The 14184-nt window shown below is 42.9% G+C and overlaps 1 protein-coding gene across 7 annotated transcripts in view; it reads left to right on the top strand.

Annotated features, from left to right (window-relative positions):
* The first annotated feature begins 333 nt into the window (after positions 1 to 333).
* OSBPL2 (oxysterol binding protein like 2) overlaps positions 334 to 14184 on the top strand; it is a 36125-nt gene continuing 22274 nt past the window's right edge. For 2 of the 7 annotated variants that reach the window (XM_071572827.1, XM_071572820.1), the window contains exon 1: positions 964 to 1057. Coding sequence is in view for 2 of the 7 variants with exons in the window: in XM_071572825.1 (XP_071428926.1) it covers positions 1027 to 1057 (31 nt within the window). In the remaining 5 variants the exon portion in view is untranslated. Of the gene's footprint in view, positions 458 to 960; positions 1058 to 9865; positions 9954 to 14184 lie in introns of those variants that run through there. The other 5 variants (XM_071572825.1, XM_071572826.1, XM_071572821.1 and 2 more) reach the window with 5 other exon arrangements.

The raw sequence follows: 14184 nt of genomic DNA, 5'->3' as shown, positions 1-14184 counted from the left end.
CAACGGCCTGATGGCACAACTTTCCCACAAAACACATGAGTTGACAGCGGCTCCATCATTCTGTTCGTGCAGGCAGAGCCGCACCGACCCCCAGGATCCCTCCTGGTAAAGCGGCCCCGCGCCCCGGGGGCTGCCGGGAGATTTAATTTGCATAACCACGCCTACACTTTGACTTAGGTTAATTTGCATAACCCCGCCCCCTCCGCGCCATTGGCCCGCGGTGTGCCCGGCGATGGCGCGGCCCGGGGCGGTGACGCCCCTCGCCTCTCTCGCCCCGCCTCCCGGCGGCATTCTGGGAGCTGATTCGTCGTCTTGGGAGCGGCGGGGCGAGGCCGCGGCCTGCGATTGGTGGAGCCGCCCGTCACTCCGCCGCGGCCAGGGCCGCACTTCCGCCTCGGTGTCGGCGGCGCCGTTGCGGGAGCGGAGCCGGAGCGGGTCAGGTGCGGTAACGCTGCAGGTGACGCTGCGGGCCAGGTTGGGTTGGACCGGATTGGGTTGCGTTCGGTCCGGTTCGGTTGTGGCCCCCACCCCCGGGGTCGCTCCGCTCTGGGCCGCGCTGTCCCGGGGAGCGGCTCCCCCGGCGCTGCGCGGGGCCCTTGACGCGCCCGGGGCGCTGCAGGGTCGGGCAGCAGAGCGAGGGGTGTCGGGGTGCGGGCCTGAGCCCTCCCTGCCCCCGGTGCTGTGATCCCTCCCGGTGCTGTGCCCTGCCCGGTTCCGCCGCCGCAGCTCCCATTGCCGTGCGGTGGGTGCAGGTCCGTGCGGCTCCGCTGCGCCTTTTCTGGTTTTATTCCATTTTCCCGGTTGGTTTTGCAGCCGGGTGGTTCAGCAAAGCAGCGCAGGGCTCGCAGCTCCCCACGGGATGTGCCGGGCTCGGCGCAGGAGCCTCGAGAGGCCTCCGGGTTTATTTGAGTTTGGCCTTTTTTGTGTTCTTCAGTGACCCACTCAATGTTTCTCTTACAGAGCTCCTCAAAGGGAGACGAGCAAGATGGGAAAAATAGCAGGAGAAAAGGCTTTTTTTTAAATAACATGCCACCAGAACTTCTGCATGGTAACAAAGGTATAAGTTCTGTTGCCATTTTTAATTTGGATGTTGGTTGTGTTTGTGCTGTCTCTGTGTTTGCATTCAGGGCTCCTTTTGGACTCTGCAGCTCTTGCAGGCCAGAATTTCAGGTGTGGGTTCAAAATCACCTTCTGATTTTTATGTCTGCCATAGCCTTGTGTTTCCTCTCAGAAGTATCTGCCCAAGCAGATATTGCTTCCATTTACTGTGAATTTCCTCAGTTAAAATACCCTTCACTTTTGATTCCAGGAGGAGTAGAGAGCAGACATGGACCTGCAGTGTTGAGTTGCAACACTGCACCACTTTTCTGGTAGTGTTTCCTTTTCTAAAGCTTGACATGCAAGAAAAAATAAAATTCACCCTTCCAACTTTACCTTCCAAAGTTCTGTAATTCCATGTTCATGTTGCCACCTTGGAGCCACCACATATGTGTCATCTTAAACTTTGCAACAGTGTGTTCAGGGACTTGTAAAACCTCAGGGCAGTTTCTGGAAGCAGCGACTTGGGTAAGTTCCAAACATAAAGCACTGGGCCGTGGGATGGAAGTGGGAGAACTGGCTAAACTAGCATGGAAACAAGAAATTCCCAGCAGTGACTTTCCCCCAAGGAACCCTTTGGGTTTTCAGTTACAGTAAACACAGTTTTTTCTTAAAATAGTTGTCAGACCCTACAGATGTTTGACCACGTGGCAGAAAGTTGAGGGCAATCAGGGATAAGAGCAGGAGCGATTCTGAGTGTTGCTTTCCTCGTGGTGAACTTGGAACTTCAGGAAACACTGAGATCTCTACTGTCCAGGAATAAATGTGACATTTTCCTCCAGAACTGGCTCTTCAGCCATGCCAATATTACCTTAGAAACAGAAGCCAAAAGTTGGAGATAGAAAATGATAATTAGACAACAAACCCTGTGCCTGCAAGTAGTTGAAGACTAGGTAGGTTAAAGGTTTCATTTGATGCAATACTGAAAAACTGTGTTTCAGTTGTGTGTTTGCTGGGCAGTAACTGATTACAGAGGAGCATTTTCACTGTTGGATGGTTTCTTTAAATCAATTTTAACAGTGTTATTGCTTTCCATGGGATGTACTTGCTTAAGCTGACAGGTCTTGTGATTGAAACTGGTATTTCTTTCAGTCTTTTCTTCTTGTGAATTCTACTGTGTGAACTTCACACATGCTGACCTAGAACAAAGGTGGAAGGCTTTGCTTTCTGTTATCTTAGTGTTGGCTGGAAAACATCCCAACCAGGCTTTTTTTTTGCTTTGATAAGGCTGTATTTTTAAATCAGTGTTTGTAGTGCCAGTCAGATGATTTTTTTTTCATTTGGTTGTTGTTTGAAAGCAATATTTGCCTGCAAGTACACTGAATTTTTAAGGAGATAACTTATTAGCTTTGGTATTTGAAGTGACTTGTCCTTGAGCAAGTGCAATGTTACATCATCCTGGTTGATAATCTGGGGCTGCCATTTACAGGGTGGCATTTTTCTAGTCCTTCACTTCAGCATGAGTTTTGTCACCTGAGCCATGGACATCCAAGGAAGGTCTGTGTGTGATGCTCATGTGATGTTTGCAATGCTTGGTGTTCAGTCTCTTCTTTGTGAAGGAACTAAAATGTTTAGTTCTCTTTACATGTTTTGGAAGAAATGCAGAAAATCAGGTATGCAAAGAATAATTAAAAATGGAGTGCTCATGTTATTGCTGAGTTTGAACATGTAACTGATCCCAGGGGCACCTTCTCCAAGCTGAATAAATTGAAAAGTGAGAGCAATGAACAAATCAGTCACTTGGAAACATCCTATTGCAAAAGAGTATAAGTTATGCATTATAACAATTCTTTTATGTGTTTTATTTTATGGAGTAGACAACCATGGAACTTGGAATTAAAGAATACATTATCTCAATACTTCAATTCTTCAATTACCATGCAGATAAATGTATGATGATGTAATTATTTATTTTGTATCCTTAAAGGCTTGTTATAGTAAGTTGCAGGAGAGCAATAAGCAATTAGAATGTGTCAAATGTGGCTTGCCATAACTTTCAGTTATACTCTTCAAAAAAGTATTGTTGATTCAGTGCACAAAGATAATGTCTGAATTTTCAGGATCAATAAGTTACAAGAATAGTCTAAAGAATAGACAAGAATAGACTAAGCTTACTTAAACTTGGTTTTTCTTCCTCTCTTAAATACATTTACAATTGGAAATTCATTTGCTGGTCTAGACAGGTCCTTTGGACTAGTTCAGTATATTTTATTGTGCACATAATTGTTATTATGCACATAATGAGACAGACTTTTAGTAAATTACAGCAGCCTCCATTCAGAAAATGCAGAGGCTGCAGAGTGTTGTGTTCCTGGGGTTGTTTATCAATCTGGTGGAAGGGAGGGTGCACAAAAGGTGAATTGTCCCTACAGCTGCAGAAGCAGAGCTGGACCTTTTAGTCTTGGCCCTCTTGGTTTTATAGTCCAAAACTTAAACTCTCCTTTGCTCTCTGCTTGGTGTTAAACTGAGTGGAAACCTCGGTCTGTGGAGTTCCTGCTTGAGTCCAGTTCAGACTTGCAGATGAGATACAGGCTCTGGCTGTTGGGATGCTCTGAACCTCTGGGGTGTTGCAGAATTTTCATGCTTAGGATATTTGTCAAGCAATGTGTTTTCATGAATGGATAACTTCATAGAATCACAGAATGGATTGGGTTGGAAAAGAGCTCCGAGATCATCAAGTCCAACCCTTGGTCCAGCTCCAGTCCCTTTACCAGATCATGGCACTCAGTGCCACGGCCAAGCTCAGTTTAAAAACCTCCAGGGATGGTGAATCCACTTCATTATATATTTACTCTTCTGAGTAAAATTTTTTTTTAGGGCTCCTGAAAGAATCTGTTAATAGATCTTGTTGTGTTTTGGTTCTGGTGGTGGTTCAAGGCAGAGCTGATGTGGGGAGTCTGGAGGTGGGTGTGAGTTCGGGGGTGACTCTGGTTCCCATCACTCTCTGCAGCTCTTTAACTCACAGACCAGCTCTGGCCACTGAGCTGCTGGTGCAGAGTCTGTTCCCTACAACGTGTCCGTGCAATCAAGTGAGAACAAGAATCCTTTTAATAACTCTCAGTTATAAAAGAAATTCCCTCCCCAGCCTGGCCATAAACGGCCCTCCAGCAGTTTGTGTTCACCAACATGAGGACCATGTCAGGAGGACAGAACTGACCCTCCTGCCTGGGTTCTCTCTGGGTTTTGCACCAATGAAACTGTTGAATGGTTGCTTAAAAGTGCAACAAAAATGCCACCGATCCTCAGAGATGTAAATGATTTGTTTACATGGTCTGTTTTAAACGAAGTGCTGTGCATGTGTTATTACCCAAAGGGGGTTAATGTTACTGAGCAGGTACCTGGGTGGATTCTTTATTAACACTGAACTCTAAACAGAGATATTTGTCCTGTCTTGAGAAGTCAGAGTTTTATTTTATTTTATTTTATTTTATTTTTGTTTTAGCTTTTTGGTTTTTTTTAATTTTGTTTTATTTTGTTTTTTTTTAATTTTGTTTTCGTTTTTTGTTTGTTTTTTATTTTTTTAATTTTGTTTTATTTTAATTTTATTTTTTAAATTTTGTGTTATTTCATTTTGTTTCATTTTATTTTATTTCATTTTATTTCATTTTATTTTATTTTTATGTTACTTTATGTTATGTTATGTTATTTTATGTTATTTATTTTTTAATTTTTTTATTTTATTTTATTTTTTAATTCTCTTTACACCAGCAAGCACAGTAATAACCTTATGCTGGAATCCATTAGGTATCTACTATAAAAGTAGCTTTAAAGGAAATTCAACCATAACATAAACTCTTGACTTTCTATATTTCAGTGTGTGAGGAGCTGTTGGTGGACATGAACGTGGTTTCTTACGTTGTAGGGCCTTGCACAGGGTTAGTCACTGTTGTCCTCCTGCTTTACTTGCAATAAAATTGCTATCACAATTATTTAAGAGTCTCTGTGAAAATCATTTTGTAAGATGCCTTGTACAGAATAAATGTAAAGCTGCACCTGCCTGGAGAGAACAGAACCACAGAGACAAAGCTTAAAAAAATTCTTTGCAGAGAGAGTGCTCAGGGATTGGAATGGGCTGCCCAGAGAGGGGGTGGATTCCCCATCCCTGGAGGTTTTTCAACTGAGCTTGGCCGTGGCACTGAGTGCCATGAACTGGTAAAGGGACTGGAGTTGGACCAAGGGTTGGACTTGATGATCTCGGAACTCTTTTCCAACCCAATCCATTCCATGATTCTGTGAAGTGCCTTTGAGTAGGAAGATCTACAAACTTAAACATGTAACTATTTTTGTTATTCCAGGGGTTTTCTCTAGTGATGTTTTACTCTGTAATTGTCTTCACTTCAGTGATCAATTTGTAGGAGTGGTTGCATCGTGAAGAGAAATACTCAAACGTCATTAACTTTATGTGCTGGTTTGAAGGTGAACCAGCAAGGGAAAATGAACTCACCACGAGAGAGATTATAAGTCAGAGCTAAAATTTAATAATAATATTATTATAACAACACTGACACACAAGGGAAATTGCTTTCAACTCACAATACCCCAGCAGTATAACCCAGTGTCCTGGGGCACAAACCCAAGGGGGTTTGTTTGCCCTTGTGCTGAGACCCCTGTGGCTCCCCCAAGTCCAGAGCAAAAGGAAAAGAAAAACCTGTTGGTGCAGGCGAGGGCTGTGGTCTGGGCGAGAGCGGTGATCTCCTGCTGTCGAGGTCCTGCTGCTGCTCTGGATCCGACGAGAAGTACCCGAGGTCTTCTTACCCACCACTTATGTACCCTCAGGGAGCACTCAGTCCCTCCCCCTGGGCGGGGACTCACACAATGGGTGATTGACTCTGGGAGCCAGGGGGTGTTGGGCTGTTGATGGCCCATTAGCAGCTCCGCCCCCCTCAGGCTGGGTGTGAAGTGATAATGGCTCCCTGGGCAGCTGCTGCTAATGGCCCATTGTCCTTGGGGAATGAATAGAGGGGGTAGAATACACAGCTTTGATCACCCCCACACAGGGTTAGCTGGTCCCTCCTGCTGAACTAGGACACTTTACCTTCAAAGAGAAGTGTTCATAAATGATCAATTATCTGTGTACTGGCACTTGTATCCAAAGCCCCTGTGCTTGGAGTTATTGATTCTTCCCACTCTCTCTTACAAATGAGGTGAAACAGTTCCTCAGGAAACTACTAAGAAGTAACTACTTTACAATACGATAGTGAATGATTTTTTTTAAGAGTGTGGCTTGAAATGAGCTGGTTTATCCCTCTTGATCAAACACAACATTCTGCATCATGTGTTGAGAGAGCAATGCAGAAGGGAATTTTGTCATTTTTACAATCATGGACCATGAAATAGTTTCCAAAGGAAAGTTACAAAGTCTGAAAAATGCTGTACCAGATGCTCTCAGGTGGAAAAACGTCTCAAATATTGAGGTACTGTTAAAGGAGGAGAACATTTACAGGGTTTTGTGGGAATTTCAGTGAAGCTTGTTGCATCAGAAAATATTAATCTGCTGGAATCAAGTTTGTTTGTTTATCAGACTTACAGATCTTCAGGCCAATATCCTTGTCTGTAGAACAGAATTTTTGGTTGAAGTGGAAGTGGGGAATGGCCCTTGGGTTCCATAGGAAGTTGAGAGTATTTTCTGTCAGTTCCATCGTTACAGTTTTTATGTTTAATAAATAATACCTCCTGTAGCAGCACTGTGGCTTTGTGCTGGGGGCAGTATTTGTGTGTGGAACAATTCTTGTCATTTGTCCTGATGCAAAACCAAATTTTGTGGTCTGAGATCAGTTTAAAGCCAGACTTGTAGAGTTTCAGTTGTCTGTAATTCCTGTGAAGTATCACCAAAAATTGGCATTCCTGAGAGAACAGAACATGATTCTTCCTGCCATAAATGCATTTGGCTCCTGTGTTGGTCCTCATCACTCAGCCTTTCTGCACTTTGTTTACTTGAGATTCTCCTGTTGTGGACACAGAGAGAGTTTCATCTTGCCAAGACATCTTGGTGGAAGATGGTTTTACATTCAGACTTTGGAGTAAGAGGCAGCTCTAACTTGGTAAAGAAAATCCTCTTCTGGATTCTGCCATCTGTGTAGCTGCTCTCTGGTTAAAGAGATTCATAGTGCATAATAATTACAGCAGGTTCTAAATTGCCAATTAAATTGGCTTCTTGGTTAATTTTTGTAGATGTTTTAGATCCAGTGTTGTTGGTAACCTAATTTCATAAGTCAATTAAGATTCATCCTTGCTGGAGCTTTCATTCTGAGATGAAACACTGCAGTTTGATGTTTTCAGGAGATGTGTATGAAGCAAACACACATGAATATTTATCTTCTACTTCGAGTTATTTATTTCTATCCCTTGAAGTACCACAGCTGTGTTTTATTTCAGCTGGCAGCTCAAGAGATGAGGAGGTTGGCTCTTATTCCACCAGTCATGCTGTAGACTGTTGGTTTTTGGTTCTCCTTTTTTCCCCCATTTCTTAATTTTAGTGTTAATGTGAGGGGTGTGTCTGTTTGATCTGCTGGGTCCTCTGGAGTCTCTTTCTTGACAGAAGGTGCATCCAGGGAATCACAGAGTGGTTGGAGTTGGAAGGGACCCTCAAGAACACCCAGTTCCACCCCCCTGCCCTGGGCAGGGACACCTTCCACTATCCCAGGTTGCTCCAAGCCCCTTCCCACCTGGCCTTGAGCACTTCCAGGGATGGAGTATCCAAGGTTTCTCTGGGAAATGTGTGCCAAGGCCTCACTATCCTCACAGGGAAGAATTTCCTTCTAATACTTAATTTAAACCTGCTCTATTTCACTTGGAAAATTCACATTTCCCCATGTCCTTGTCATATCAAACTAATGAAAATGTTTTTGTGAGGAGGGTCCCAAGTGACATTTTTGGATGGTCCCAAGTGACTTTTTTCCCCTCTGTTTTTACTTTTAATTGCTTGCAATTACTCTCTTTTCAAGTTAATAAACTGAAATGATTTTAAAATTTGCTGTGGAAGTGCACATCCCACAAAACCTTGTTAGGCATGTGAAAAAGCTGATGAATGTGCTGGTTCATGAATTCTTTGGTGGCATCTAATTCGAGTGTGTTGAACTCCTGACACCCCACCTGCCTGTGCTGGTGAACCTCTGTGGTTATTTTCATGCCAGTTTATTGATTCTGTACTCGGTTTTACTTAAATGCTCCTGGATCTCACAAGTGGATTTAATATCTCTGTAATCCACACGACTGAGTGTTTTATTTATGTGTCTCACAGAGCCAGAACATGGGATTTCAAAGTGGAAAAGAAAGGGATTTGTAAAGGTAGCAGGAAGAGTCAGCAAAGCTTTCCAGAACTGCTGCATGATGTGAAACTTCTGCCTCAGGTCTAGAGGAAAAGGCCACTGCAGTTTTGCTCAGCCAGCCTCAAACCTGAGCTTGCTGAGCCACATTCCAGCCCAATGAGCCGCTGGGCTGTAAATGCTGCTCTTTCTATAGAAATGTAAATGTTTCTTTAAGGAGGAGTAACTTTCGGTTATCCGGCTGGGTCTTTGTTGAGGATTAACCTGGAAGAACAAGTTAGTATGGAGGAACTAGTCGAGTTAACCAAGTGAGAATAGTTTAAACTCTTACAGGTTGTTCTGGGTACGAGTTTCTGGGTGTCTTTGATCCTGTGTAAGTTCCAAGGATCCAGAATCCTGGTGACAGAGGCATAAATGGTTGTTTTTATTCTTTTTCTGCTGAGAAATGGATTTTGTAAAGGAGCAAACATTCAAGGTGACAAATTTGTGGGATTACTGATATATTCAGATAAGTGGCATAGGAAATTGCAACTTTCAGTACTTGGAGAGCTGTATGGAGATGAAATGATGTTATGGACCACCATGGCAGGTCACCCCCACAGCCTCAGAATCACAGAATTATTTAGTTTGAAAAAGACCTCCAAGGTCATGGACTCCCATCTGTGGCTGATCATCCCCTTGTCAACTAGACCAGGGCACAAAGTGCCACATCCAGTCTTGAAAACCTGCAGGGCTGGTGAATTCACCACCTCTCTGGGCAGCCCATGGCAGTGCAAGACAAACCTTTCCATGAAGAAATCCTTCCTTGTCTCCCACCTGAGCCTCTCCTAGTACATTATATGCCTTGTCTGGCATGTAGGGGTGGAGAGTACAGGTTCCAGAGAGTGCTGCTCAGCAGGCAAGGGGTCCCCACAAGCTGGTTTTGCAGACCAGCCATGGAGGTGGAATGTGCATCTCTTCTCAGAGAGGTTCTTGTATTGCACATCACAGAATGTGTGGAGCAAATTGGCTTGTAAAGTGATTGGCAAAGTCTTGTGCTGTTGTTGGCCTGGTTTTAAAAATAAATTCAAGTGAGAGGAAATGGTTTAAAATGGGAATTGGGCAAAGTCTGGGACTGATGTATTTCTGGAAGAGTTCCTGTACCTTCTGCTTCTGGGAACTGTGACCTTGTAGGGGACACTCCAACCTGCACAGAGTTAATCTTTTTAAAGCCAAGTGTGTCACTGGGAGCCAGACTTGGTGGGTGTCACTGCCGAGTGACAGAACACCGTGTGTGACATTATTCATCACCAGCTGATTGACAGATATGCCACGACTTTGTTCTCCTTTCTCACGGGCCCTTGGCAGTCCCTGTGGGTGTGTGAGGAGTTGGTGACACTCTGGGGATCGCTGAGAGGAGCGTTTGCTCCCAGCGTGAACCTCTCGGGATCTCTCTCAGTGTGTGTTGAGACCATACACATTTAGCAACTGCCCTTTGTGTTTGTTCTCCCTGTCTGTGACAGACTTTCTTCTGGAAGGCAGGATGGCATTCTGAGTGACTCCCTCCTCTCTGCAGAACCTGTTTCTGGGTGTGCTATGGATGTGGTGCAGGTATTTTCTTGTGTTTCTGCATTATTTGTTTCAACTGCCTGCTTTGCTTTGCCCTTTGCCTTTGCAAAGTCCTTTTAAGAAAGGGCCTGTCCATGGTCATGAGTCATACAGGAATGTGTGACATTTTCTAATAAACTATGAGAATTAAAAGGGGTTTTAATGAGTGTCATAGAATCATAGAATGGTTTGAGTTGGAAGAGAGCATAAAGATTATTTTATTCCAACCCCCTGCCATGGACAGGATCACCTTCCACTGGCCCCAATTGCTCCAAGCCCTGTCCAGCCTGGCCTTGGACACTTCCAGGGATGGGGCAGCCACAGCTTCTTTGGGCAACGTGTGCCAGGGTCTGCCCACCCTCACAGGGAAGAATTTCTTTTTATATCTAGTCTAAACCTGCCCTCTGTCAATTTGAATCTGTTCCCCCTTGTCCTGTCACTACATGCTCTTGTAAAAAGTCCCTTTCCACCTTTCTTGTAGGTTCCCTCCAGGTAACCTTTTGACCTGTTGTGCATCACTAATGAGACCTCTTAGTAACAAAAATACAAATCAAACTTTGTGCCCATGTGATTAGTAGTCAGTTTTATTTCTGTCCTTTACCTGTTCAGGTTTTGGGGATTCTTGCTTGGGGTAAAAAAAAGGCATTTTTATTTCAACATTGGTATTTGCATTTCTAAATTGTGTTATTGGACAGCAAAATATCTTTTGAGCCTGTTTCTAGATGGCTGTGCAACATCACCAAGGTGCAAAGGAGGAGCTTCAGAGGAGCCAAAGTGGTTGTTCTTTGTTTAAAAGATGCCAGGAGTTCTTACAACTTCTTTGCTACACATGCTGTGCTTGGCTTAACTCTTCCTAGTTTGGGTTTGTATATTTTAGGAATTGCTGTGCAAATAGACAAATTGAGTAGAAAGACTAGATTCTACCCAAATAACTTGTCCAGGACTTGGCTTCGATAAATTATGTGAATTTTTCTGTAAATTGCTTGGCACTCACTTTAAAAGTGATTTCAAAGAGTAACATCTTCATGTGAATATTCTGGATAACCCAGGACAGAGAATTGTGAAACATAAGATAATAGAGCTGCAGTATTGATTTACTAACCAAAGTGGTACAGTTGGGATGAGTATTATTATTTTTTGGATGTTTTTATCTCTTGTTTTTCAGTTTGAAATTCAAAAATAGCATCTTTCCTGTAGGGAGATCAGTTTGATACAAAAATAAATGTGTCAGTTTTCACTCGTGCACACAAATCCCATAATAAATCCAATTAGTCTGTACCAATACACAGCCTTAAAATATGAGGAAATAGATAAGCTTTGTTGCTGTAAACCACAAAATCTGGGCTGCTTGTGGACAGGGGTGTGTTGTCATCATTAAATGACAAATTTACAGTTCCCTTAAGATGCTCTGACTTGCAGCTTTTCCCTGTTGTTTATAATTGTGTGTCCCCACAAAAAACACCTTTCTGGGTGTCTCTGCCTTGGGCACCAGCTCAGCCCTTGGCTCTGCCTGGAAAGGGAAGCCCAGGAGGTAATTCCAGCCTGTGAACCAGCAAACCCTGATTGCTGGAACACTGTTCTCTCCAACAAGGAGCCAGCCAAGTCCTGAGTGGAAACTTGTTTGTTACATCCCTAATAATTACTATGTCTATAAGAAAATATCTAAATATACTTTGTATTTCTTCTACACTATAGGACTAAAAGATGAGAACATGCTACCATGTTTATGCTTCATGAAGGATTTTCCAGGACAGCTGGTCCTGAGCTCTTGAAGCTCTCTCTGACACAGGAGTGTTGTACCTTCCTTTAGTGGCAGTTTTGGTAAAACCTGTTATTTACAGTTATTCAGGTGTAAGTGAATTCCTCTGGGTGCATCGTGGACTTGGAGGAGGAAATACAGATTGCAAATACTGAATATGAAGCAACCAGGATGTTTTTGTCTTCTGGCATTTCAGCCTAGCTGAAAGTAACTTTTGCTGTTGCTTTCAGTAAGAGAAAAGGAATTAATCCTATTTCTTTGGCTCATGGAAGCTGAATGCTGTTATCACTGTGTGTTCAGCTACATGCAAATTCATGTTAATCTCTGCTGTATAAAAGAACTGAATGTAAAAGAAGTGATATAAGTGTGAAGTTATTCCTAGTTTAACTCAGCAAAATACATTTGCACTATCCTTATAAAGATGTTCCCAGCACCTTAGGACAGTTTGTGACTATTATTTGAAGTGATTTCAGTCAATGTTTTGTCCTTTAGGTAATAGTTACAAAGCTTGTTTGTAACTTACAGGGCTATGAGTGAATGTCTTTTTCCAATAGCAGTGAGTTTCAGGTGTGGTGTGAGGTCAGGAGAGCACAGCACAACTCTGCTTTCAGTTAAGTCTTTGTTTCTGGCCACTTCATTTGGACTTGGTGAGTGTTTTTATAGGAAATCGTGGTTGTCTCTGCAGTGAAAGTGAACACTGTGGGGTGTAGTTCCACTTCACAAGTCCTTTTGTAATGCAATTATTACTGTGCAGGGGAGGGGAGGGGAGAAACTGGCATTCATCTGTGTGGCCTTTGTTATTCTAAGGCTCTTAATGATAACTAACAGTTTTAAAGTAATAATTTTTATTTCTTAGTGCCTTCTCCACAATACTGTATATATATATATATATATATACACATATATATACACACACTGTGGTTGCTACTACAAATCATGAGAGGGTATTAGAGGGTGTTGTGTGCACATACAAGTGTCCTGCTGGAAATACTGGCTGCTGTTTTGCCAAAAGGATGCAATATTTGTGCACATTTGAAACCATAAATGTGTTGCATCTTCATGGACACATGGAGGGTTAAAGAGCCCTCTAATGCAACTCTTTTTTGGCAAATTAGTGGAGCTGTTCCAGTGTGTGGTAATTGTATCTGGGGTGAACACTCGTCCTGAGGTGAATTCTGGTGTTCTGTAGCAATAGTTTTCTTTGCATTCCTTCTTTCCACTCCTGTAGAAAAGTTTACATAGTTGTATCCTCCAGGAGAGATTTTCTGCAAAGACATGACATATTTGGAGTCCTTGGAGGAGATTCTTCCAAATATATTGCTGGTGGGGCTGGAAAGTTTGGAGAAACTGTGATCTTTAAGGTCCTTCCTAACCCAGTCCACTCTGTGATAGCAGATCTGGTGTTCAGTTCAGTTGCTGATGGCCTTGAGTTCCAGCCTGGCACTGGAATTCTCCAGACAGACACATCTCTGCCTTAAAGTTCTGAGCTGTTGCATCCTTGCTTAGGACACTGCAGAGCTTTGGCAAAAGAAGTCAGAAACTTGTTACTGATGAGCAAGAAAACTGAAGAAGGTGTAAAGGTCTCTCTGGCTGGAGAGCAGCAAAGGGAAAAGGGGAGGAAACTCATCCAGCTGAGAGTTACTGCAGCAGCACTGCAGCAGCAGGCAAGAAGCTGATGTAGAGTTTAGTCCTTGTGGAGGTGAGAACTTGTAAATATGAAATTGCTGATGCAGAGATTGATACAAAATCCTGTAGTTGCAAGGAAATTGGAAGTTCCTGTGGGAAAAGTGGCAGAGTGAAATACCTGGTTTTGACAGACAGCACTTGAAGGCAAACACTGTTCATTAACTTAAATGAGTTCCATAATGGGCTGTTTTAGCTCCTCCTTCTGAATGGACAACTGGAAGGACTGTGTGTGTGTGAGACATTCAAACAGCTTTTGTTCTGGGCACTGAAGGGAAAAAGGGCTTGAAACACAGTTTGATTTCTTACAGAGAAGAAGGAATTGGCTTCAAACATGGTAAACTCTTCTACTAAGAGCAGAGTGTGCTTCTGTCTTTGTTTCTCTTAATTGGAATGGAATTGTGCAAGTTATAATTACTCTGGAGAAACTACTGTCACAAAAGCAGTGGAATCTTCAAGGATCATAAAAAATTGAGACTGACAGATTGAGGTTGTTCTGGAGGAGATATCAATAGCATTGCCATGCTCTTGTCTGTTGTGTGCCTGGCTTGTTATTGGTAGCTGTGAACATTTGTAAGAGTGGAAACTAAATTTTCTTGTTCTTCTCCTGAAACTAAAATTGGGTGAAGTAAAAATGTTTGCATTACACCATTGCCAACCATCTGGAAAAAACCTAATTTAGTCTGTGCATAAAGTAGAGCTGGAATGCTTCATAAATCTCGAAGTTATTTGCAGTGTGCTTGGTTCTACTGAGGAAATGTGTGTTGGCTCTTTACACTCCTAGAGGGAAAA

Source organism: Pithys albifrons, chromosome 18, assembly GCF_047495875.1.
Source record: "Pithys albifrons albifrons isolate INPA30051 chromosome 18, PitAlb_v1, whole genome shotgun sequence".
NCBI classification, from domain to species: domain Eukaryota; kingdom Metazoa; phylum Chordata; class Aves; order Passeriformes; family Thamnophilidae; genus Pithys; species Pithys albifrons.
Note: the sequence above shows the minus strand (reverse complement) of the source record. Positions and strands in the feature narration are given on the sequence as shown.